Source organism: Poeciliopsis prolifica, unplaced genomic scaffold, assembly GCF_027474105.1.
Source record: "Poeciliopsis prolifica strain line A6 unplaced genomic scaffold, Auburn_PproV2 SCAFFOLD209, whole genome shotgun sequence".
Classification (NCBI taxonomy): Eukaryota; Metazoa; Chordata; class Actinopteri; order Cyprinodontiformes; family Poeciliidae; genus Poeciliopsis; species Poeciliopsis prolifica.
The window spans coordinates 35,001-56,546 of record NW_026562584.1 but is presented as its reverse complement, the minus strand read 5'-3'; the positions used below and the strand labels follow the sequence as shown (position 1 = coordinate 56,546).

Sequence of the window (21,546 nt, the reverse complement as noted above, 5' to 3'; positions counted from 1 at the left end):
ATCATCAGTGGAACCAGGAGCTTCATTGTTTGACCACAGAGCCGTCTGTGTCCACCGCACAAATGATGAATTATTCATCATTTCATGTCACTTGAAAAAAGCAGTTTTCTCAGTTATACTGATTCCTTGCAACTCCAGACTATTGAACAGTATATGGAGATTATAATAATTAATGCTCCTTCTGTTAAGCAGTTAACCTTGTCTTTAATTCATGCAGTAAATATAAACATTTCTGGACCCATGTCCAACTGAAAAATATTTGTAAAAAATTACTTTTTCAGACAATCAAACGGTTTCCACTTGGTAAATAAAAAATAATTTGGTCTTTTTTTCATTGTTATTTATTAATGTCTTAAGATTTTCTTTTTTCCCTCAAGATTTCAAAATGATCAGATCTTATCAGAGTTTATTGTGTGTGTGTGTGTGTGTGGTGTTAGGTGTGTGTGTATGTGTGTGTGTGTGTGTGTGTGTGTGTTAGGGTTAGGTGTGTGTGTTTGGTGACCAATCAGCTGCGGCCATGAAGTTAACCCTCAGTCCGGTCATCAGTTTCTCCTCAGATGCTAAAAAACTGAAGCTGTGCTTCAATAAAAACAGCGGCTTTCGGACCGGAACCAGAACCAGAAAACACGAACGGTACCGAGAAAACAATCGAACTCACCTGCTGTTGAGCTGCTTTGATTGTACTTCCTGGTTCTTCTTCTTCTTCTGCTGGTCCTCTGCCTCCCGCCCCCATGCTGCCCTCTGGTGGAGAGCAGCGGACGGGAGGCCAACAAACTGTGGCTTCTGTGTCAAATTAATTATCGAATATGAATCATTTTATTTTGAATAAATAAATACTCGTAATAATAACAAATAAAACAGAGTATATGTACTTACATATACAGTCAAACCACCATCACCACTTCAGTGGGCAGTCGGTTTCAGCTGCAACGGCCGGTTTTTGCCGAAAAGGGTTAATTTATCTTAATTAAATAATGATATTGGTTATTTAACTATATTAGATCTTGAATATTTCACCTTTATTTAAATGAAAGAAGATGTTATGAGTCATAAGCTTGGAGCTGTCAATTAACCTAGTATACTTGCTGCTAAATCTGCAAGTGTCAGAGAAATGACTTAACATTGCCACCATGGCTAAGCTAATTAGCATAGCTTCATTACTAGCTTAATTATTAACATCATGAATTGATGTCACCAGCATGACCTTTGACCTCTCAGCAGAGCCACAGTTCATCCACATTTATATCAAGTCAAGATTCTGAGACAAGTTTGGTTTGAGATCAAAGCTTTAATAAGAACAGAACCACAGAGCCGGTTCCCAGGCAGAACCGGGTCGGTTCTTAGGCGGGTCATCGGCCCTTCTTCATCTTGGCCACCTTCTCCTTCCTCTTCTTCACGTGTTTGGGGACTTTGCTCTTCCTCCTCTCCCTCTGGGCCTCCTTCACCATCCTCTTCCTCTCCTGGAAAAACAAGGAGTTGAAATCAGGAGGTTCTGCTTCTGGTTCTGGTTCTGGTTCCACGGACCAAGCACCTTCTTATCCATCGGACTTCCATCTTGGTCTTCCTCTTCCTTCTCTTCCTCACCCTCCTCTTCCTCTTCTGAAGAAGGCCGGTCCTCCTCCAGCAGAGCCGGAACCTAGCAGCGGATCAGAACGTCAGCAGGAACCGGAACCAGAACCAGAAACAGAACCAGAAGTGGTACCAACCATCTGGACTCCAGAGAGGTCCTTCTTCAGGCCCGTCAGCGTCTGGTACAGAACCTGAGAATAGGGATCCTTCATCATCATCATCATCATTAATTCAGTTAAAAACCATAGAAGAAGACGGGGCGCTGCTGCTCTTACTTCGTCATAGTGACCACTAATGGCCGCCGCCTCCTCGGACCTCATCAGCTCGACATGGCGCTCGTAGCCTCTCACCTGGGTCAGCGTGCGCGGGATGTAGGCCTGCTTAAACACCTGTGGGGGGGGCGGAGCCTCAGTGAACTCTGGGAGCCAATCGGAGAGGAGGGCGGGGCCTAATAGCCGTTACCTCCTCGTCGACCCGGTCCCGGTCCGATCGCTGCTCCGCCGTGCGCTGGGTTGCCGTGGCCATGGCCTGCTCCACCAATCACAGACAGCCGGGAGTCAGGGGGCGTTCCGGACCCGACCGGAACCAGAGCAGGTTCTGGTTCCGGTCGGGTCTGGAGGAACCGCCGGTTCTGCTCACCTTGTCCAGGTACGCCTCCATATTGCCGCTGGAGACGGCCGGGTCGGTGATGAAGTCAAACAGCTCCCGCACCGTCATGGCCGCCACGCCGCGCCGCGCAAAGAACTCTGGAAACCACAGATGGGTCAGAACCATTAAGGGTCAGAACCAGACCATCCTGCGAGTCAGAACCGGAACCGGGCCCACCGTTAACGTTGCTGCAGTCCTTGCGCAGAAAGTCCAAGGCGTGCGGATGGTCGTGCTCCACCGCTTGTGACACGTCGATGATGTAAGCATCTCCGTCGTGGTACCTGTAACCAGATCAGAACCGGGTCAGAGGAGCCCGACTGGAACCAGATGGATCGGGTCGGTTCCGCTCACAGCATGTTGAACTCGCTGAGGTCGGCGTGGACGAGCCGGGCCCGCTGGAACATCCGCTGCATGTCCGGACCACCTGCAGGTACAGCTGCCGGGCCTTGGACTCGCTCAAAGTCGCGTGCTTCAGCAGAGGAGCCGGCCTGAACCCAACAGAACCAGAACTTTCGTCAGCATCCGGCTGGACGCACACCGAATTGGAACCGGTTCCGGTTCTTACCTGTTGTCTTTTCCGATGAAACCCATTAGCAGAACGTGACTCCGGAGCAGAACCGGTTCTGGACTGGGAACACCGGCCGCCTGCAGTCTGGAACAAGAACCGGTTCTGATGATTCTACGAGGTTCTACTGGGTTCCACTGGGCTCTACTGGGCTCTGAGTGTCAGGCCGAGGTTCTGACCTGATCAGGTTCCTCATCTCTTTCTCGGCCCAGGTTCTCACCATCTTCCTGGGATTTCCTTTACAGTAGCCGTGGCGGAACCTGCAGAACAGAACCGGAACCAATGTGGGCTCAGATCCACAGAGGCTACTCTTATTTTGAAAGACACAGGAAGCGGACTGACCTGAATTCTCCGCTGACGTACTTGTCCCGGTCCTTGAACTGCAGGATGGACGTTTTGTAGATCTTGATAGCTCTGCTCTCTCCACCCGATGTGCTGGCGTGGTAAACGTTGGCCTGAGCGACCGCAGGAACCCACTGGTTACCACGGCAACCAACCCGCCCCGCCCCGAACCGGTCCGAACCGGTCCGAACCGCTCTGCACCAGAACCCAGGTCACCTCACCTCCTTCCCGGTGCTGATGCAGCCGTTGATCTCGCTGATGATTCCGCGACTCAGCATCTTGAACAGAATCATCCGAGTCCGAGGGTCCAACACCTGCAGAGGAACGCAACGGGTCACTTCCTGTCAGCCGGTACAGGGTCACTTCCTGTCAGGGTCACTTCCTGCCATCCACAATCCTGACCTGTTTCTACGGTGGCTCGGTCTGATTTGTCCTTCACTCTGTACCTGTGAAGGGAACCAATCAGAAGGTTAGAGAGGAGTCACATGACCAGCAGGTGAGCAACTGCAGGTGAGGGCAGACGTACGTTCCGGCCTCCTTCTGCCTCTGAATGGCCGTCACCTTGTTGGTCACGCTGTCCTCCAACTTCAGCTGGTCTGCAGGAACAACACAGCAACTCAGGTACAGGACACACCTGAGGGGGCGGAGCCACCACACAGGTGACACTTGTACAGAAAGCAGGACCAGATCCGACCCGGATCAGCGCTAACGGTTAGTGTTTACTGTAGCGGCTCCACTGGTAGCTAGCAGCTACATTAGCAGCCAGCCTAACCCGCTAACCCTAATCCCAGCTAGCAGCTACATTGGCTGGGTTCTCCATTAGAACCTTTCTGCTGATCCGGTTCTGGTAACTGGGTCGCTGTGATGATGACGGCATCACATGGAACCGCACAGGTTCTGTGACGCAGAGCCGCACCCAGATTGATCTTCTGCTCATATTTCCTCAGAACCTTGTCAGTCGGAGTCCATGACGCCGTCTTGCTGGACGGGTTCTGTCGGTTCGCCTGAGGAGGAACAGAACCTTATACCGGACCCATTAGAACCTTCCTGATCAAAGGACGCCTACGCTGGTAAGCATGGTAACAACAAGCAGAGTCTGACCTGACAGCTGGTTCCGGTCTGGTTGATTCTTTTGGTCCAATCAGCTGGAGAGGTCCACTCCCAGTCCTCATCTTCATCCTCACCATCCTCATCCTCATCCTCATCATCCATCCACTCTGAGGTCAGCTGGGCCGTGATGTCATTAATGACATGCCCCGATTGGCTGCTACATGAACAACAATCCAGACAGAAACAGCCAATCAGATAGCAGCTGGAGGAGAGACTGGAACCAATCAGAGCCCTGATTGGTTAGCCGAGTCAGAAACCCGAAAACATTTTTCAGAAACAATGAACCAAACATCAAATGATTCCAGGAAATGAAATGTTGTGACTCATTCATTTAGATTCTTCAGTTACTGAAGAGGAAGGATCTCCTGTAGCAGTCTGCGCTACAGTGAACCTGAAGAAGCTTCTGACTGAAGGGTAGGGTGAGGGGTTAGGGTTTCAGCGTTGGCCAAAATCTTCTTATTTTATGAGGAATCCATCTTGGCATCATCATCTCCAGAGGTTCTGCAGTCAGAACCAGAACCAGTACAGAACCAGAGCAGAACCAGAACAGAACCAGAGCAGAACCAGAGCAGAACCAGAACAGAACCAGAGCAGAACCAGAACAGAACCAGAGCAGAACCAGAACAGAACCAGAACAGAACCAGAGCAGAACCAGAACAGAACCAGAACAGAACCTGAGCAGAACCAGAACAGAACCAGAGCAGAACCAGAACAGAACCATAGCAGAACCAGAACAGAACCAGAGTAGAACCAGAGCAGAACCAGAACAGAACCAGAACAGAACCAGGACAGAACCAGAACAGAACCAGAGCAGAACCAGAACAGAACCAGAGCAGAACCAGAACAGAACCAGAGCAGAACCAGAACAGAACCAGAGCAGAACCAGAACAGAACCAGAGTAGAACCAGAACAGAACCAGAACAGAACCAGAGCAGAACCAGAACAGAACCAGAGCAGAACCAGAACAGAACCAGAGTAGAACCAGAACAGAACCAGAGCAGAACCAGAACAGAACCAGAGCAGAACCAGAACAGAACCAGAGCAGAACCAGAACAGAACCAGAACAGAACCAGAGCAGAACCAGAGCAGAACCAGAACAGAACCAGAGCAGAACCAGAACAGAACCAGAGCAGAACCAGAGCAGAACCAGAACAGAACCAGAACAGAACCAGAGCAGAACCAGAACAGAACCAGAGCAAAACCAGAACAGAACCAGAGCAGAACCAGAACAGAACCAGAACAGAACCAGAACAGAACCAGAGCAGAACCAGAACAGAACCAGAGCAGAACCAGAACAGAACCAGAGCAGAACCAGAGCAGAACCAGAACAGAACCAGAGCAGAACCAACAGAACCAGAGCAGAACCAGAACAGAACCAGAACAGAACCAGAACAGAACCAGAGCAGAACCAGAGCAGAACCAGAGCAGAACCAGAACAGAACCAGAACAGAACCAGAACAGAACCAGAGCAGAACCAGAGCAGAACCAGAGCAGAACCAGAACAGAACCAGAACAGAACCAGAACAGAACCAGAGCAGAACCAGAACAGAACCAGAGCAGAACCAGAACAGAACCAGAACAGAACCAGAGCAAAACCAGAGCAGAACCAGAACAGAACCAGAGCAGAACCAGAACAGAACCAAAGCAGAACCAGAGCAGAACCAGAACAGAACCAGAACAGAACCAGAGCAGAACCAGAGCAGAACCAGAGCAGAACCAGAACAGAACCAGAACAGAACCAGAGCAAAACCAGAGCAAAACCAGAGCAGAACCAGAACAGAACCAGAGTAGAACCAGAACAGAACCAGAGCAGAACCAGAGCAGAACCAGAACAGAACCAGAGCAGAACCAGAGCAGAACCAGAACAGAACCAGAACAGAACCAGAGCAGAACCAGAACAGAACCAGAACAGAACCAGGACAGAACCAGGACAGAACCAGAGTAGAACCAGAACAGAACCAGAGCAGAACCAGAACAGAACCAGAACAGAACCAGAGCAAAACCAGAGCAGAACCAGAACAGAACCAGAACAGAACCAGAGCAGAACCAGAACAGAACCAGAGCAGAACCAGAACAGAACCAGAGCAGAACCAGAACAGAACCAGAGCAGAACCAGGACAGAACCAGAACAGAACCATAGCAGAACCAGAACAGAACCAGAACAGAACCAGAGCAGAACCAGAGCAGAACCAGAACAGAACCAGAGCAGAACCAGAACAGAACCAGAGCAGAACCAGAGCAGAACCAGAACAGAACCAGAACAGAACCAGAGCAAAACCAGAACAGAACCAGAGCAGAACCAGAACAGAACCAGACCAGAACCAGAACAGAACCAGAGCAGAACCAGAACAGAACCAGAGCAGAACCAGAACAGAACCAGAGCAGAACCAGAGCAGAACCAGAACAGAACCAGAACAGAACCAGAACAGAACCAGAGCAGAACCAGAACAGAACCAGAGCAGAACCAGAACAGAACCAGAACAGAACCAGAACAGAACCAGAGCAGAACCAGAGCAGAACCAGAGCAGAACCAGAACAGAACCAGAACAGAACCAGAACAGAACCAGAGCAGAACCAGAGCAGAACCAGAGCAGAACCAGAACAGAACCAGAACAGAACCAGAACAGAACCAGAGCAGAACCAGAACAGAACCAGAGCAGAACCAGAACAGAACCAGAACAGAACCAGAACAGAACCAGAACAGAACCAGAGCAGAACCAGAACAGAACCAGAGCAGAACCAGAGCAGAACCAGAACAGAACCAGAACAGAACCAGAACAGAACCAGAACAGAACCAGAGCAGAACCAGAGCAGAACCAGAACAGAACCAGAACAGAACCAGAGCAGAACCAGAACAGAACCAGAGCAGAACCAGAACAGAACCAGAACAGAACCAGAACAAACCAGAACAGAACCAGAGCAGAACCAGAGTAGAACCAGAACAGAACCAGAGCAGAACCAGAACAGAACCAGAGTAGAACCAGAACAGAACCTGAGCAGAACCAGAACAGAACCAGCAGAACCAGAACAGAACCAGAGCAGAACCAGAGCAGAACCAGAGTAGAACCAGAACAGAACCAGAGCAGAACCAGAACAGAACCAGAGCAGAACCAGAACAGAACCAGAGTAGAACCAGAGCAGAACCAGAGCAGAACCAGAGCAGAACCAGAACAGAACCAGAACAGAACCAGCCTTCTTATTCAGGCTTCTGAGCCTCTTGAGCTCCTGGTTCTGGTGGTTCTGATTGTCCTGGTGGTTCTGAAGGTCCTGGTGGTTCTGAAGGTTCTGAAGGTCCTGGTGGTTATGAAGGTTCTGGTGGTTCTGAAGGTCCTGGTGGTTCTGAAGGTTCTGGTGGTTCTGATCAGGCTGAGTTCTGTTCTGTTTGTGAGGCAGGTTAAGATGGCGTCTCCGTCTCCATAGCGATAAGCAAACTGCAGGGTTCGGATGGGCTCGTTCAGGTCCAATAGGCGGCTCTCCGGGACCTTCATGATGTGGGTTGTGATGGCAACAGGTCTACAGTTTTCTGTGGTACCGGAACCAGGCAGGTTGAAGAGATGCTGCAGAATCCCACAGAACCGACACCATCTGGACCTGGTTCTGGTTCCGACTCTCCAGACCCGGAATGAGGTTCTGATCTGACCCGGTCTCAGCGGCTTAAACAAAGGAAAAGAACCAGAACCAAACGGTTCTGCTCGTTCGGAACCGGTCTGCCTCACCTGTCCTCCTCTGCGTCATCAAACTGGCCAGAGACGCTCGTGACCTGTTCCATGACGTCACAGCGCACAGAAACTCAAACAGGTTCGATCTCACCGATCCTGACCAGAACCAGAACCAAACTCCTCCAGCTCGCGCTACCGCGTGGCTGAGTTACTTCCGGGTTGCGTGCGTCACTACGGCAACACGGTGTGACGTATTTCCAAACGGGGCTCAGATCCGAAGTTTCGGAAGAAACTCGCCGATTCTGGTGTTTGTCAGAGTGCAGGTGGTTCTGGTACCGACTCAGATCTGAGTTTTTCTGGGAGCAGAACCAGAAGAACTCAGATCTTTTATTAAAAATAATCTGCTATAAGCTCATATATAATCTGACTCTGAGGTGTGTGAAAGATAAGCTCTGAGTGAACTGGGAACACTGGGAACCACTCTCCACTCCGGCCGGCAGGGGGCGCTGAATAAACGGAACTCTGTGGCTGCGGATCCGACTCAGGACGATCCGGTTCCGTAAACATGTGTGCGGACCTGAGCCGAACCCAGCGAAACCTGCTGGTCTGTGAGCGGTCCAGTTTTCTGGACGAAAAGAACCGGGTCAGCTCCCAGGTGGAGCAGCTGCGCTTCAACTACAAGGTAAGACATGCGCATGCGCATGAACACACGTGCTGAGGTTGTTTGGGTCGGAACCACCTGAGAGCCACATCGGACAGCGCCAGAACCCGAATCGAACAATGAGTTCATCAGAACCCCGGGGGTCCAGAACTTGAAATAAAGATTTGTTACTTCCGTTTCAACACCGAACCGAACCTGCTGATCCATCTGCGGTCAGATCGAGCTCAGATGCTACTGGAAAAGTATTCATACCATCCCAGTAATAAATGGAAGCATCTCATCATCATCCTACCAAAGTTTGAAATGAAAAGCTGCAGATGCAGCTGATCCTTTCCTACAATATCTAGCTGTTAATATCTGAGACACAGAGGCGTTTGTTAGAATAAAACCGGATCAGATGGAAACAGCTTTTATTGGAATTAAACACTAATCCAGATCACTGGAACGGTTTTTGTGCATTAATACTTTATATGTTATCAGCATCAGCCACAACGTGTCACTGAAATGATGGGATATGATTCATATGCACTGATATTACAGCTTCACATCGTATCGCTAACATCTATTTAGCAAGTTTAGTCGACAAGAGTGGAATTAAACTAACATATTTTAACGTATAGGGACAAAAAACCAAAACATATTTAGTCCTGATTAACCACCAAATAATAACTTGTTTACAGTAAGGACAGTGCAGAGCAAACTAAACCATCATTCCATTGACAAGCTGCTAGTAATCCAGCTGCTTCATGAAAGAAAATCAATGAAATAAAGATTATTGTCATCTGTGATGAAATAAAACACCTGAAACTAAACTTCCACAGGCAGGACGGATTGAGAAGAAATCTGCTGACTCAGCAGATTGTGACTGCTGACTCAGCAGATTGTGACTGCTGACTCAGCAGATTGTGACTGCTGACTCAGCAGATTGTGTGTTGATGCATAAGGTAGGATGGACTGACGGGTAGCACAGATAAACGGAACGCCTGAACGCTGAGCGGACCGGGACCAGAATGTGAGCTGACCCAGATCTATGTGACTCAGACATGTGATCTAGACAGAACATGATGGCAGAACCAGAACCTGCAGCAGCTGGACCAGGTCAGAACCAGGGACTCACCCCCAGCAGAAGCAGGTTCTTAACTCAGATCTATCAGAACCTCTCTGAGCCGGTCAGGTCCAGTTTATTGGACCAGAACTTTGGTTCTGATCGTCTGTCATCCTGCAGCATTACCTGCCCAGGTGAGATCAGCAGTTGTAGGCTGCAGCCTGGTTCTGCTGGACCTCTAAGAGAACCAGAACCACTGGTTAGTTTCCTCTAGGTGGGACAAACTGGACTGCTTCCTGACCCGGTCACCAAAACCAATCCAGTTCTGGGTCTGCAGGAAGACATTTTGCTGAATGCTCTCACCTGCACAGGTATCTGTGCTGCTACCTGAGTGTGGCTCCGCCCCCTCTCACCTGGAGTCCATCCTGAACAGCTTCAGCAGCTTCTTCCTGATCAAGCAGCTGCCCTTATATGAGCTGCTGGACAAAGACTTCCTGCAGAGCGCTGTGTACCAAGGTAACGCACCTGTCTCACACTCACCTGTCTCACACTCACCTGTCTCACACTCACCTGTCTCTGTCTCCAGGCAGCGTGTACGCTCTGTCTTTCAGAACTCGGATCGACGAGGATAACTGCGTTGCTCTGATGCCAAACGGTAAGCCGTGAGTTCAAGTGACATCACTTCCTGGTTACCTGTTGAGAGCCAGGTGTGTATGTGTTCAGGTCACCTGGTGTTCTCTCTGGATAAGGACACCTTCGAAACTCTGGGCCTTGAGGGCCGACCTTCCAGATCCAACAGAACCAGCAGCAGATACGGTATCGGTTATGGTTCTGATTCTGTGTCAGGCTCGGTCCGGAACGGGTTGTTTACCTGTGTGTACCTGTGCAGAGGTCACGGTGGACCTGAAGGATGGCAGGATGGCTCCGGGTGGGCGGGGCTACCTGAGGCTGCTCCAGGCTCTGACGTCACGCCTGAAGCTGCAGATGGACTTCCTGATCTCGCATCATCCGGGTGACGTGACCTCTACCGACCTCTGACCCCTCGGGTCCCATCCTGGCTGATCGCCCTGTGTCCGGCAGGGGGCAGGGCCTCGCTGCGCCCCCTCCTATCTCGCTGCAGTTGGTCGGAACGCAGACCGGCGGTCGGCTGTCGTGCCCTGAGCCGCTTGGTCTGCCCCCCCCTTACGGTCATGTGACCCCCACGACCTCCTGGAGTGGATCGGCGCCGTGGACGCCGCCGTCAGCCGGTGAGCCTAGCAGCCGTTCCCGCGCTCTGCTGGGTCACGACCGGGAGTCACTCTTCTTCTGTGTTTACAGTGAGAATTCATCCAGTGACTTCCTGTCTACGCTCACCTGTCTGGAACCGGAGGCGACCGTGAGCCGGGCGGTGAGCGTGTCGGCCTGCGGCCTGCTGCTGCCGCAGGACCTGCAGCACCTGGTGGAGGAGCTGAGGTCAGAACACACACATACACAACTCACCTCACCTGAGCACCTTGTGACTCACCTGTCTTCCAGGCGTCACCTGCAGGAGGCCCACACCGACTCCTGGGCTTCTGTGACGGTTCATGGCTTCACCGACAGTCCGGTGTCCTGGGGCGACGGCGAGCGCGATGTCCTGACCGGAGGTCACGACCTCTACAACTTGCTGATGTTCCCCGACCACACATACCGCCTGCACCTGGCTGCTGGGGCACAGAACACCTGCCCGCCTTGAGGCATTCGCCCGCTCTGATGGACTTCCCTACCACCTCCAACGTCCAGCCGGGCCTCAGAGGTGGCGGGCCCCTAACGTCCCAGATTCTGATGGTTCGGTTCTGGTCTGTACTGGAACCAACTGGGCTAGGATCTGAGTTTGGCCTGGATTTACTGGGAGGAGAAAAGTGGACTCGTGTTCTGAACCGCCGGATTTCTTAGGATTCTCTGTCATCTGCAGCTGTTTCAATAAATGGATCCAAGTTCTAGTATTTTGTGTCTATCATCATGGAAAGGGGTCTCCCAACCTGGTCCTCAGGGGCTACGTCCTCCATGTTGAGGCGGTTCCCGGCTCCTGAAGTTCCTAGAGGCTGAGGAAGTGATGTCATCACTGGATCAGTGGGCTGGAGTGGGAACAGCAGGCCCTGAGGACCGGGGCTGGGAGACCCCTTATATTGCAACGTGTTGTGATAATTGTGTTGACACAACTATTAGCGTTAGCATGCTAACCCCTAGGGTCGCATGTTTTTTTTTATTACTGTAAAACATTTTCATGACTTTGATGAACTTTGTCATGTTTTCCATTTCCTGTACAAACAGAAAGTTTGTACAGGACAAACAGGAAGTACAAACTATGTGCAGGAAGTACAAACAGGAAGTGGAAAATAGCAAAATCAGAAACTGAGAACTTTGTTCGTCTCAGAGCAATCGTCAACTGGAAGGACAACATGATGAGAAACAGTCGACTGAACGGTTAGCATTAACTACTGCTAACTGTTATGGGTTTGGCATTAGCTTTTGCTAACTTATGTATTTAATGTTAGCGTCTGCTAACTTTTACACAATAGACTACTAACGCTTATGCATTCGGCATTAGACCGGTTCTGATGGGAGGATTCTGAGCATCAAACCCGACCAGAACATTTTCAGAACCACACAGACAGTCATGTGACTTTAATGTGACACAAGCGCCAACAGTCCCATTTACCCAGAATGCATCAGGAGTGTTCACTGGAGTTGGATCAGACCTACGGGAGGCGCTGCACATAGTCTCAGCCTTTATGGACCAGAACCGCTGGCCAGGTTTAGTCTAGAACCTCCATCCAGGTCAAATCCCATTCTCTCCGGCAGATGTGAGAACAGGAACCTCAGAGGAACCCAGTCCGGCCCGTACAGAACCAAAACCAGATGTATTAGGACCAGACACAACAAGAACCGCCCCATGCTGAACCAGAGTGGGGTGGAACCAGGAGTCCGTCCAGAACAAGCGCGTATGCTCAGACACAATGGGTGACACCAGGACACGTCCACCAAGGCTGGACCACCACATCTTGGTCCTGAAACAGAGGCAGAACCGGTCCGGTTCTGGTTCTAGCAGAGTTCTGTTCTCTTCTGCAGAAACTGCAGGATGGAGTCCGTTCCTTGCAGGGATCCCCAGATACGCTTCAGGGCTTCGCACTCACGCTCGTTGGCTTGCTCCAAGGCGCCGCGGCTGGTGCTCCTCATCAGGGCTTTGGACTCCTGCAGAACCTGCCAGAACCAAAACACACTGACCCACCAGAACCCACCAAGCTGCCGGTAAAATGTGGTTAGAAAATCCCTCACCTGAGAATCGACGGCCACCAGCTCCTTGATCCGTAGCATCACTTCCTGCGTGAACGTTCCCGGCCATAACACCTGCGACACCAGACCCTTAAGACACGCCTCCTGGGCCGTCAGCTTCCTGCCGCCCAGCAGCAACTCGTTAGCCTGCAACACACGAACCAGGGGACGAGAGAGAACTCGTCTTCACTGAACCTGACTAATCAAATCAAATCAAATTTTATTTGTATAGCACATTTCAGCAGCAAGGCATTTCAAAGTGTTTTACATCATAAACACAAAGTCATGCAACATGGAATAAACAATACTTTGTTACATATTACATTTCAAATACAATTCTAAACGTGTGTTTTTAGTTGAGATTTAAAGGATTTCCACTGTTTTACAGTTTTCTGGAAGTTTGTTCCAAATTTTTGGTGCAAACTTCAAAGCCAGGACCATGATGCTGGGCTAGTCCCCAGTCCCTAGTCCCCGGTCCCTAGTCCCAGTCCCTGGTCCCCAGTCCCTAGTCCCCGGTCTCTAGTCCCCAGTCCCTGGTCCCCAGTCCCTAGTCCCCGGTCCCTAGTCCCTAGTCCCCAGTCCCTAGTCCCCGGTCCCTAGTCCCCGGTCCCTAGTCCCAGTCCCTAGTCCCCGGTCCCTAGTCCCCAGTCCCTAGTCCCAGTCCCTGGTCCCCAGTCCCCGGTCCCTAGTCCCAGTCCCTAGTCCCAGTCCCTAGTCCTTAGTCCCCGGTCCCTAGTCCCCAGTCCCTAGTCCCCGGTCCCCAGTCCCTAGTCCCCAGTCCCTAGTCCCAGTCCCTAGTCCCAGTCCCTAGTCCCCGGTCCCTAGTCCCCGGTCCCTAGTCCCAGTCCCTGGACCCCAGTCCCTAGTCCCCGTTCCCTAGTCCCCAGTCTCAACTCACCGAGGCCGGGCCCATAACGCGAGGGAAGGTGAAGGAGCTGCAGCCATCGGGCGTCTGGCCGCAGGAGGAGTATGGCATCTGGAACCAAGCCTTCTCATTGGCCCACACCACATCGCACAGAGGCAAAAGGGCGGCGCCAAGTCCGAGTGCCGGGCCGTTCACTGCCACTACAATAGGCTTCCTGAACTGGATGAAGGTGTTGACGAAAGTCCTGAGGAGACACAGAGGAGGTGACATGGAGGACACGGAGGCGGTGACTTGTAGTCATTGCGTCTCCATGTTACCTGATGGTTTCAGCCATCTTGATGCTCTCCTTCTTCCTGTCATCAGCCAGTCGCCTGATGAAGTACAGGAAGTCGAGGCCGCAGCAGAAGACGCTGCCGACGGCGCCGATCAACACCAGCTTGCTGTCATCGGACGCTGCTGTCGCCATGGCGCTCTGGATCTCCTTCATCACCTGTTAGACAGCAGAGGGTGGGTCCACAGAACATGGCGGCAGTGGGGGCGTGGCCTGGGGGCGTGGCCTGGGGGCGTGGCGGCGATGGGCCGTGGCCTCACCTCCGGGTTGAGTGCGTTGTTCTCAGAGCTCTTGGTGGACAGCAGGATGTAGGTGAAGCCATCTTGCTTTTTCACCACGATGTCGCGGTAGCGGTAGGCGCTCTCCGTCTGGCGGACGCTGACCCTCAGCCGCTTTGTCGAACGTGGAGCGCTCCTCCAGGCGGCGCTTTCCCACGGCTCCGCTTGCCCCGGTAACGGCCTCAATCAGTGCCGTGTTCCCTGGAGACAGAAACAGGAAGTCAGGCCTGAACGCCACCTGGACAGGTAACTTCCTGTGGGAAACGGAACAGTGCTCCAAAGTCTGATGGAAATTTAATAGCAACGGATTATTCTGGTACAAAGCTCTAGAGAACCCAAAGGGGCCGACCAGTTTAAAACGTGTCCAAAAGCAACCAGGCTGCATAAGGACTGGCAGGAATCCAGTAGTGATGTCACAACGCCACGGATTATCCTCCCAACAGAAACTACAATCCGAGCTTGCTATGAGGAACGCTCAAACTTTCTGTCTTTTCTGTATTTTTATCATTTAGCATCTCTAGGCAGTAATCTAGACGGTATCTACAAACAGAATAAAGTGTTGAACTGAATCAGAGGCCAGACAGTGGAGGCTATTCCTGTTCAGCTGTTTACAGATTAGCTGGTGTTAGTAAGACTCACCGGAGCTGCAAAGGGAGCGGACTGCCGCCGGGGTCATGGGGGTCACAGGAGTTGTTGGCGGCAGCTGTGGCAGTGGGTTCTGGTTCCGGGGCCGGGTCCCATGCGGGCCCTCTCCTGGCCGGGCGCCAGCTGGATGGCGGCCGGTTTCTCCAGCAGGGCGACTTCGGGTGGGACCGGGTGCGCCTCCTGAGCGCCCCCCTCCAGGCTTTGCGCCGCCTCACTGGGCGAGTCCTCTGAATCCGGCCGGGCGTTCATGGGGCTCGAGGAACCAGGATCTTGATCCCGCTCTTGGCCAGGTCCACGCCTCGGCGAGCGGGGCCAAAGGAGTCCGGGGTGGGCCTCCGTTGGGGGCCGAGGCTCCGGTCGGACGGCGCCGCAGGGGGGTCCACGGGTGGAGCGCAGCAGGGCGGCGTCCCGTTCCAAGTGCTGTCGGTTGAAGTCGTGGACGTAGGACATGCAGGCGGACAGGTGAGTCTCCGGCTCCCAGGTGTCGCTCTCCGAGCCGTAGCCTCTCCACCTCACCAGGTACTCCACCCGCCCTTTCCTGCTCCGCCGCCTGTCAACGATGCGCTCCACCTGGACCAAGTAGCAACATCAGAACCTCCATCCGACCTGGTTCCTCTGCAGCAACCCAACCCTGGACGAGGCCCGGTTGCACTGCAAAGGAACCAGAACCTGGGTCCGACCCAGATGACCGCCGTTCGGTCAGCTTCCCTCCTATTGGTCAACATGCTGAGCCATTTATTTGCGAACGTTTGTCATCTCTAGCATTTTGTTCAGTGACAATAAAGAGAATCTGAATGAATTAAAGTAATTCATTTACCGCTAATTTTATCGCTCATTTTGGCAACCACAGAAACAAGGAGCTAATTAATTGCAGAACCGATTATTCAGCAAAGGAAGAACCGCAGATTTAGATAAATAAGAGCGGAAGATATAAACGAACTAAAGTCAGAATCAGGTCACCAGTACAACCAGTTCTTCTGGACAGAACCCAAGCTACAGACTGGTTTGTCCTTTAAGTCCTGAGCTTTTAGTCGGAAGAGATGAAGCAGAATAACTGGAAACCAAACAGCAGCTAGAAAAACAACAATAACATCCCCGAAATGTTAATGTTCTCCCTCAGTGTGAAGCATGTAAGGCAGAATCTCGTCCATGTGTTAAAAAGAGACGTACAGGCTCGGCTGACCCGGTTCTTCAGAAACTTTACACTCCAACTGTGTTACCTAGTCGCTACAAACTTCACTAAGTTAACTGTTAGCATGTTTAGCTTTACCTCGTACAACTCCTCCGTGGCCATGGAAACCGTGCGCGCGCACGAGCGGTTGCCAGAAGCCTCTTCAGAGCTGAAGCGGCATGAGAAGAAGGTTCGGTTGTTGGTTCGGAACGGTTCCGGGCTTCTGGTTCTGTCGGGCAAGTAACGGGAAGTTAAGTTTTCTGTCTGTTAGCCGTTAGCTGTTAGCATTTCCTTCCCCGGAAGCTCCCTCAGGGCCTAACTGCCCTTCAGAATAAAAGCCGCTCAGTAGAATAACGTGGAGAAACCGAGAACCTCAAGTTCTAACTTCGGAACCCCGAGCTTCTGGTCACGTGATACGCTGAGCTCCGATGGAAAGACTGAAGATTAAAACACGTATTTTGAAAAATGAAATTGTCTACATAGGCGTCACTCTTTCTCAAATCTAACAAAATGTCCCACATGATGTCACACATTTGTCTGGATTGTGCAGCAAAACGATTCGTTTGTGCTGCTTTTGACTGATCTCATCTGGAAACCTTTTTATTAATATCTTTAAAATGAAGTGTGGTGTATTTACCCCCATGGTTTACTAGAGTTGGTACAGTCCATTGTATTCATCGACGTAAAGTTCTGTCTCTATGGTTACCCTGAACGTAGCACAACAATAAAGAGCAATGGACGTAGCTCGAGCCTCCTCTGGTTATTAAGACACTACAACTGGCGACGAGGATACTTTTCGGAGGAGAGAAGACGTCAAGTGTCAATTCTAGTGAGAATAATGGCTCAGGTTGACAAAATAGATGACTTCAGACCCGAGGTGGAGCCGTGGACAGCTTATATCGAGCGTCTGGAGCAATACCTGGAAGCTAACGACGTTGACAGAAAAGCACGTGGCGGTGTTGCTAAGTGTAATGGGTGCTAAAGCATACGGACTTTTACGAAACTTAGTACAGCCTGAAAAACCAAAAGACAAGACATTTGGCGAGATTGTGGGCATTTTGAAAGAACACTATGAACCAAAGCCCATATTAGTTGCTGAACGTTTCCGTTTTAATAGATGCAACCAAAAGCCGAGTCAGACTGTTGCCCAGTATGTCGCAGAGCTAAAGCAACAAGCAGCTAACTGTGATTTTGGTGCGTCACTGGATCCTGCACTGAGGGATCGGTTCGTAAGTGGAATAAAAAACGAAGCGTGCCAGAGGAGGTTACTTTCTGAGGATCGGCTGACCTTCACCAAAGCTTTTGAGATTGCTCTCAATATGGAGACTGCAGACAGAGATATTTTGTAAACACTGACCGCTTCCATTCGCAATGAAGGAAAAGGTGGAAAAAGAACTCGAAAGACTGGAGAAGAGTAACATTATTACACCTGTGAGACACAGTGAGTGGGCAGCACCGATAGTGCCGGTGTTAAAGAAGGACACTTCTATTCGCTTATGTGGGGATTACAAGGTGTCAGTGAACCAAGCCCTTGAAGCCGATACGTACCCTCTGCCACGTTTGGAGGAACTACTGGCAACTCTCGGGGGAAAGTACTTCTCTAAGATAGATCTGGCAGCAGCCTATCAACAAGTACTGTTGAATGAGGACTCCAAGAAGTACACAACTATCAATACTCATAAAGGACTGTTTGTTTACAACGGGCTTCCTTTTGGAATCAGTACAGCTCCATCAATTTTTCAGCGCATTATGGAAAACATAATGAAAGGGTTACCAGTGGTGGTCTACCTGGATGACTTGCTCATCACTGGACGCTCACAAGTAGAACATCTGAGCAACCTGGAGAAGGTCCTGCAACGCCTTCAGGAAAATGGCCTGCGAGTAAAACGTTGCAAGTGTGAGTTTAACAAGCCACAAATTGAATATCTGGGACACGTCCTGGATGAACATGGAGTCCACCCTTCAGAAGATAAGGTGAGGGCAATACAGGATGCTCCTGCTCCTACTAATGTGAAAGAACTGCAAGCATTCCTGGGACTTGTTAACTATTATGGGAGATTTGTGCCAATGCAGAGCACGGCCCTAGCTCCACTTTACAAGTTACTGAAGGACAGTGTGTCTTGGAGATGGACTGCACCAGAGCAGGCAGCATTTGATAGATGCAAAGATCTGCTGACAAGTGATCGGGTGCTAGCGCACTATGACTCCAACCTACCAATCACTTTAGCATGTGATGCTTCTGCATATGGCATCGGTGCGGTTATACAGCACACAATACCGAGTGGGGAGGAGCGGCCAATAGCATACGCTTCCCGAACACTGTCTCCAGCAGAAAAAAAGTACTCTCAAATAGAAAAAGAGGCTCTTGGACTGATTTATGGGGTAAAAAAGTTTCACCAGTACCTATGGGGCAGGCATTTCACCTTAGCAACGGACCATCGCCCCCTGCTGACGTTATTTGGTGAGCACAAGAACCTACCTACCGTAGCTGCAGCACGCATTCAAAGGTGGGCTATCATATTGTCAGCATATGATTACCACATTGTTTTCAAAAAATCATCAGAACACAGCAATGCAGATGGGCTCTCTCGCTGTCCTCTGCCAGAAACAAGTGACACTGGAACAGCATCGAGTTCAGCAGTAGTACTCACTAACTGAGCATTTTGAAAGAGCTCCACTAAATGCGACCCGAGTCGCTCAGGCCACACGCACAGACATGGACTTGTCGAAGGTTTACCAGTATGTCATGGAGGGCTGGCCTACTGTCACAGATGAGAGTTTGAAGGCTTATTACCACAAGAGAAATGAGCTTTCTACTGAGATGGGTTGTGTTTTGTGGGGAACCAGAGTGATTATACCCTTGAAAATGAGAAAGAGTGTATTAAATGAGATTCACTCTGGTCATCAAGGAATCGTAAAATCCAAGGCCTTAGCTCGCAAATATGTCTGGTGGCCAAATCTGGATCATGACCTGGAACAGGTCTGCAAAACATGTGAAACATGTCAGCTGAAACAGAAGATTCCACAGCATGTTCCGCTGCATCCTTGGGAGTTCCCCGGTGAATCCTGGAAAAGATTACATGTCCAACATGCTGGACCTTTCCTCGACAGCATGTTCATGATTGTGGTTGATTCATATTCAAAGTGGTTGGAGGTGTTTCATGTGCCACACATCACCTCACAAGCCACGGTGACGAAACTGAAGAGACGGTTTGCTTTATATGGACTTTCTGAACAAATAGTCACAGATAATGCCACCACTTTCACTTCTACTGAGTTTCAGACGTTTGTGACACAGAATGGCATTTTGCACACAAGTGCACCGGGTCACCCTGCCACAAACCGTTTGGCTGAAAGATATGTGCAGACGTTTAAAGTGGGCATGAAAAAGCTGGCCAACCGCTCATGTAGCATCGAGGACAAACTTTCATTGTTTTTGCTACAGTACCGTGTTACACCTAACTGCACAACAGGTCAGTCTCCAGCAGAAATGTTTTTGCACAGACACATCCGTACCAGACTGGATTTTCTTAAACCTAACACCAAGGAGACTGTTCGCAGGAAGCAGTATCGACAAAAAGCTCAACATGACTTCACAGCCGTGGACCGTTCCTTTTCTGTGGATGATGCTGTGTATCTTCGCAACACAGGGGGAGGAGTTCACAAGTGGACACCTGGACAGGTTGTAAGACAAACTGGCCCAGTTTGACTTGAACACTGCACAGACGATATGGGGATCAGCTTCGTAACCAAATATAGAGGAACCTGAACCATCGACACAAGAGCAAAGTGACATAAATGTTACACCTGAACAAAGTGCTCTGGACTCTGGGTGCATCCTCCTGTTTCCCCAGATCCTCCAGTGGTTGTGAGGCGTTCAACACGACTACGGAAGACACCGAAACGTTATCTTGAATAGCCTTCTGTTTATCTAGGCATAGCAGTTATGCATGTTAAGTTTTGTTATTATTCATGTCACATACAGGTTACATCTGAGTTAGATGCACAGGTAAACAGATGGGAGAAAATATCTTGATTACCAAGTAAATGCATATTTGGGTCATTGTTTGGTTCTACATGAAAATGCACTTAAGCTGAAATAAGTGACCTTAGTTTATTTTAGTTAATAGAGATAAAAATGTTATTGTTATCTAAAGGGGATGACCTGATAATCATGTTTCTGGACTGTGGGACGAAACTGGAGGGAACCCAGCACGCACAGGGAGAACACGCAAACTCCATGTAGAAAGACCCCGGGCCGGGAATTGAACCCAGGACCTTCTTGCTGCAAGGCAACAGAGCCTTGCGGCCTGTTGCGTTGCGGCCTGTTGCCTTGCGGCCTGTTGCAGCTTGTTGCCTTGCGGCCTGTTGCCTTGCGGCCTGTTGCCTTGCGGCTTGTTGCGTTGCGGCCTGTTGCCTTGCGGCTTGTTGCCTTGCGGCCTGTTGCCTTGCGGCCTGTTGCCTTGCGGCTTGTTGCGTTGCGGCCTGTTGCCTTGCGGCCTGTTGCCTTGCGGCCTGTTGCCTTGCAGCTTGTTGCCTTGCGGCCTGTTGCAGCTTGTTGCCTTGCGTAGCGGGTGCAGCCCTCCACCCAGATCAACTACAGAAAACAAACGTCCCTTTAGACTTCATGAGCCACCGTAGCTGGGCGTCATGGCAGCAATGAGCCTCAAGTGCTGCTAACGCTCCTATGTGCAGCGATTACACTGGGGTGATTGGCAGTTTCTGCTGCCACTGTGTTGTGGGTCAACACCGTTCCAAAATTAGAAACATCCCATCATGAAACCTGTGTTGAATGAGCTCCACTTGCAGTTGTAGTGACGGCACAAATGAAGCAAGCCAGACTTCTATTTCTTTTCCCATCATTTCTATCCATTGGGAGCAACAATCTTCAGCCGCCAGGCTCTTTACAAATTATAGTTCGCTTGCAAAAGAGCACATATTAAAAAAATCTCACCAAACATAAAGTCTGCTTTTGTGGCGGAGCAACCAGGCCAAGCAAAGGACTCTCCTGGTGGGAATGAAGCCTCAGAGACATTTCACTGACTTATGATTTTAATTGGGATTAAAACAGACACAACTGAGCTGACTAATGAAAGTTCCTGTTCAAAAGTACATCTGGGTCAAACCAGAACCTTTTCTTGAAGATCTACATAACTGGACCGAAAGTCTAGTTCCTCCACATCCGCTCAATCAGACTTTTTCTCTGACAGTTTCTTCTTGCGTTGCATCGACGGCGCCAGTAGAGGAGTGTCTTCGTCGTCATCAGCAGAACCGGGTCGGTTCTTGATGCAGAGGTAGCAGAAGACGCAGCCGACCGCCAGCGGGAAGCCAATCAAGAAGCAGCCGAGCACCGGGGCGTCCCT

General features: G+C 50.6%; 4 protein-coding genes across 5 annotated transcripts in view; 1 reads left to right on the top strand and 3 right to left on the bottom strand.

The window, feature by feature from the left end:
- Positions 1 to 1,268: 1,268 nt before the first annotated feature.
- On the bottom strand, positions 1,269 to 8,127 carry LOC129356915 (serine/threonine-protein kinase RIO1-like). Its single transcript, XM_055026455.1, is given in 18 exon segments — positions 1,269 to 1,460; positions 1,532 to 1,636; positions 1,707 to 1,760; positions 1,845 to 1,958; positions 2,032 to 2,097; positions 2,209 to 2,315; positions 2,395 to 2,498; positions 2,569 to 2,635; positions 2,638 to 2,705; positions 2,783 to 2,869; positions 2,962 to 3,042; positions 3,125 to 3,237; positions 3,346 to 3,441; positions 3,531 to 3,570; positions 3,651 to 3,720; positions 4,041 to 4,128; positions 4,226 to 4,391; positions 7,951 to 8,127. Coding segments are annotated over 18 exon segments (1,590 nt in total). The 5' UTR covers positions 8,004 to 8,127; the 3' UTR covers positions 1,269 to 1,349.
- Positions 8,128 to 8,212: 85 nt separating this feature from the next.
- LOC129356916 (ribonuclease P protein subunit p40-like) lies at positions 8,213 to 11,525 on the top strand. Its single transcript, XM_055026456.1, is given in 9 exon segments — positions 8,213 to 8,575; positions 9,971 to 10,115; positions 10,186 to 10,254; positions 10,323 to 10,415; positions 10,489 to 10,611; positions 10,680 to 10,774; positions 10,776 to 10,846; positions 10,917 to 11,051; positions 11,115 to 11,525. Coding segments are annotated over 9 exon segments (1,047 nt in total). The 5' UTR covers positions 8,213 to 8,458; the 3' UTR covers positions 11,314 to 11,525.
- A 257-nt stretch (positions 11,526 to 11,782) lies between these two features.
- Positions 11,783 to 16,562, bottom strand: LOC129356929 (chromodomain Y-like protein). Its single transcript, XM_055026472.1, is given in 11 exon segments — positions 11,783 to 12,821; positions 12,897 to 13,040; positions 13,792 to 14,002; positions 14,076 to 14,248; positions 14,350 to 14,484; positions 14,486 to 14,568; positions 15,007 to 15,108; positions 15,111 to 15,266; positions 15,269 to 15,345; positions 15,347 to 15,582; positions 16,283 to 16,562. Coding segments are annotated over 11 exon segments (1,500 nt in total). The 5' UTR covers positions 16,307 to 16,562; the 3' UTR covers positions 11,783 to 12,662.
- Positions 16,563 to 21,217: 4,655 nt separating this feature from the next.
- Positions 21,218 to 21,546, bottom strand: part of LOC129356920 (protein disulfide-isomerase TMX3-like) — an 8,973-nt gene continuing 8,644 nt past the window's right edge. For both annotated transcript variants that reach the window (XM_055026459.1, XM_055026460.1), the window contains exon 16: positions 21,218 to 21,546. This exon is cut by the window's right edge and continues 9 nt beyond it. In XM_055026459.1, the coding sequence (XP_054882434.1) occupies positions 21,370 to 21,546 (177 nt within the window). In that variant the 3' untranslated portion in view covers positions 21,218 to 21,369.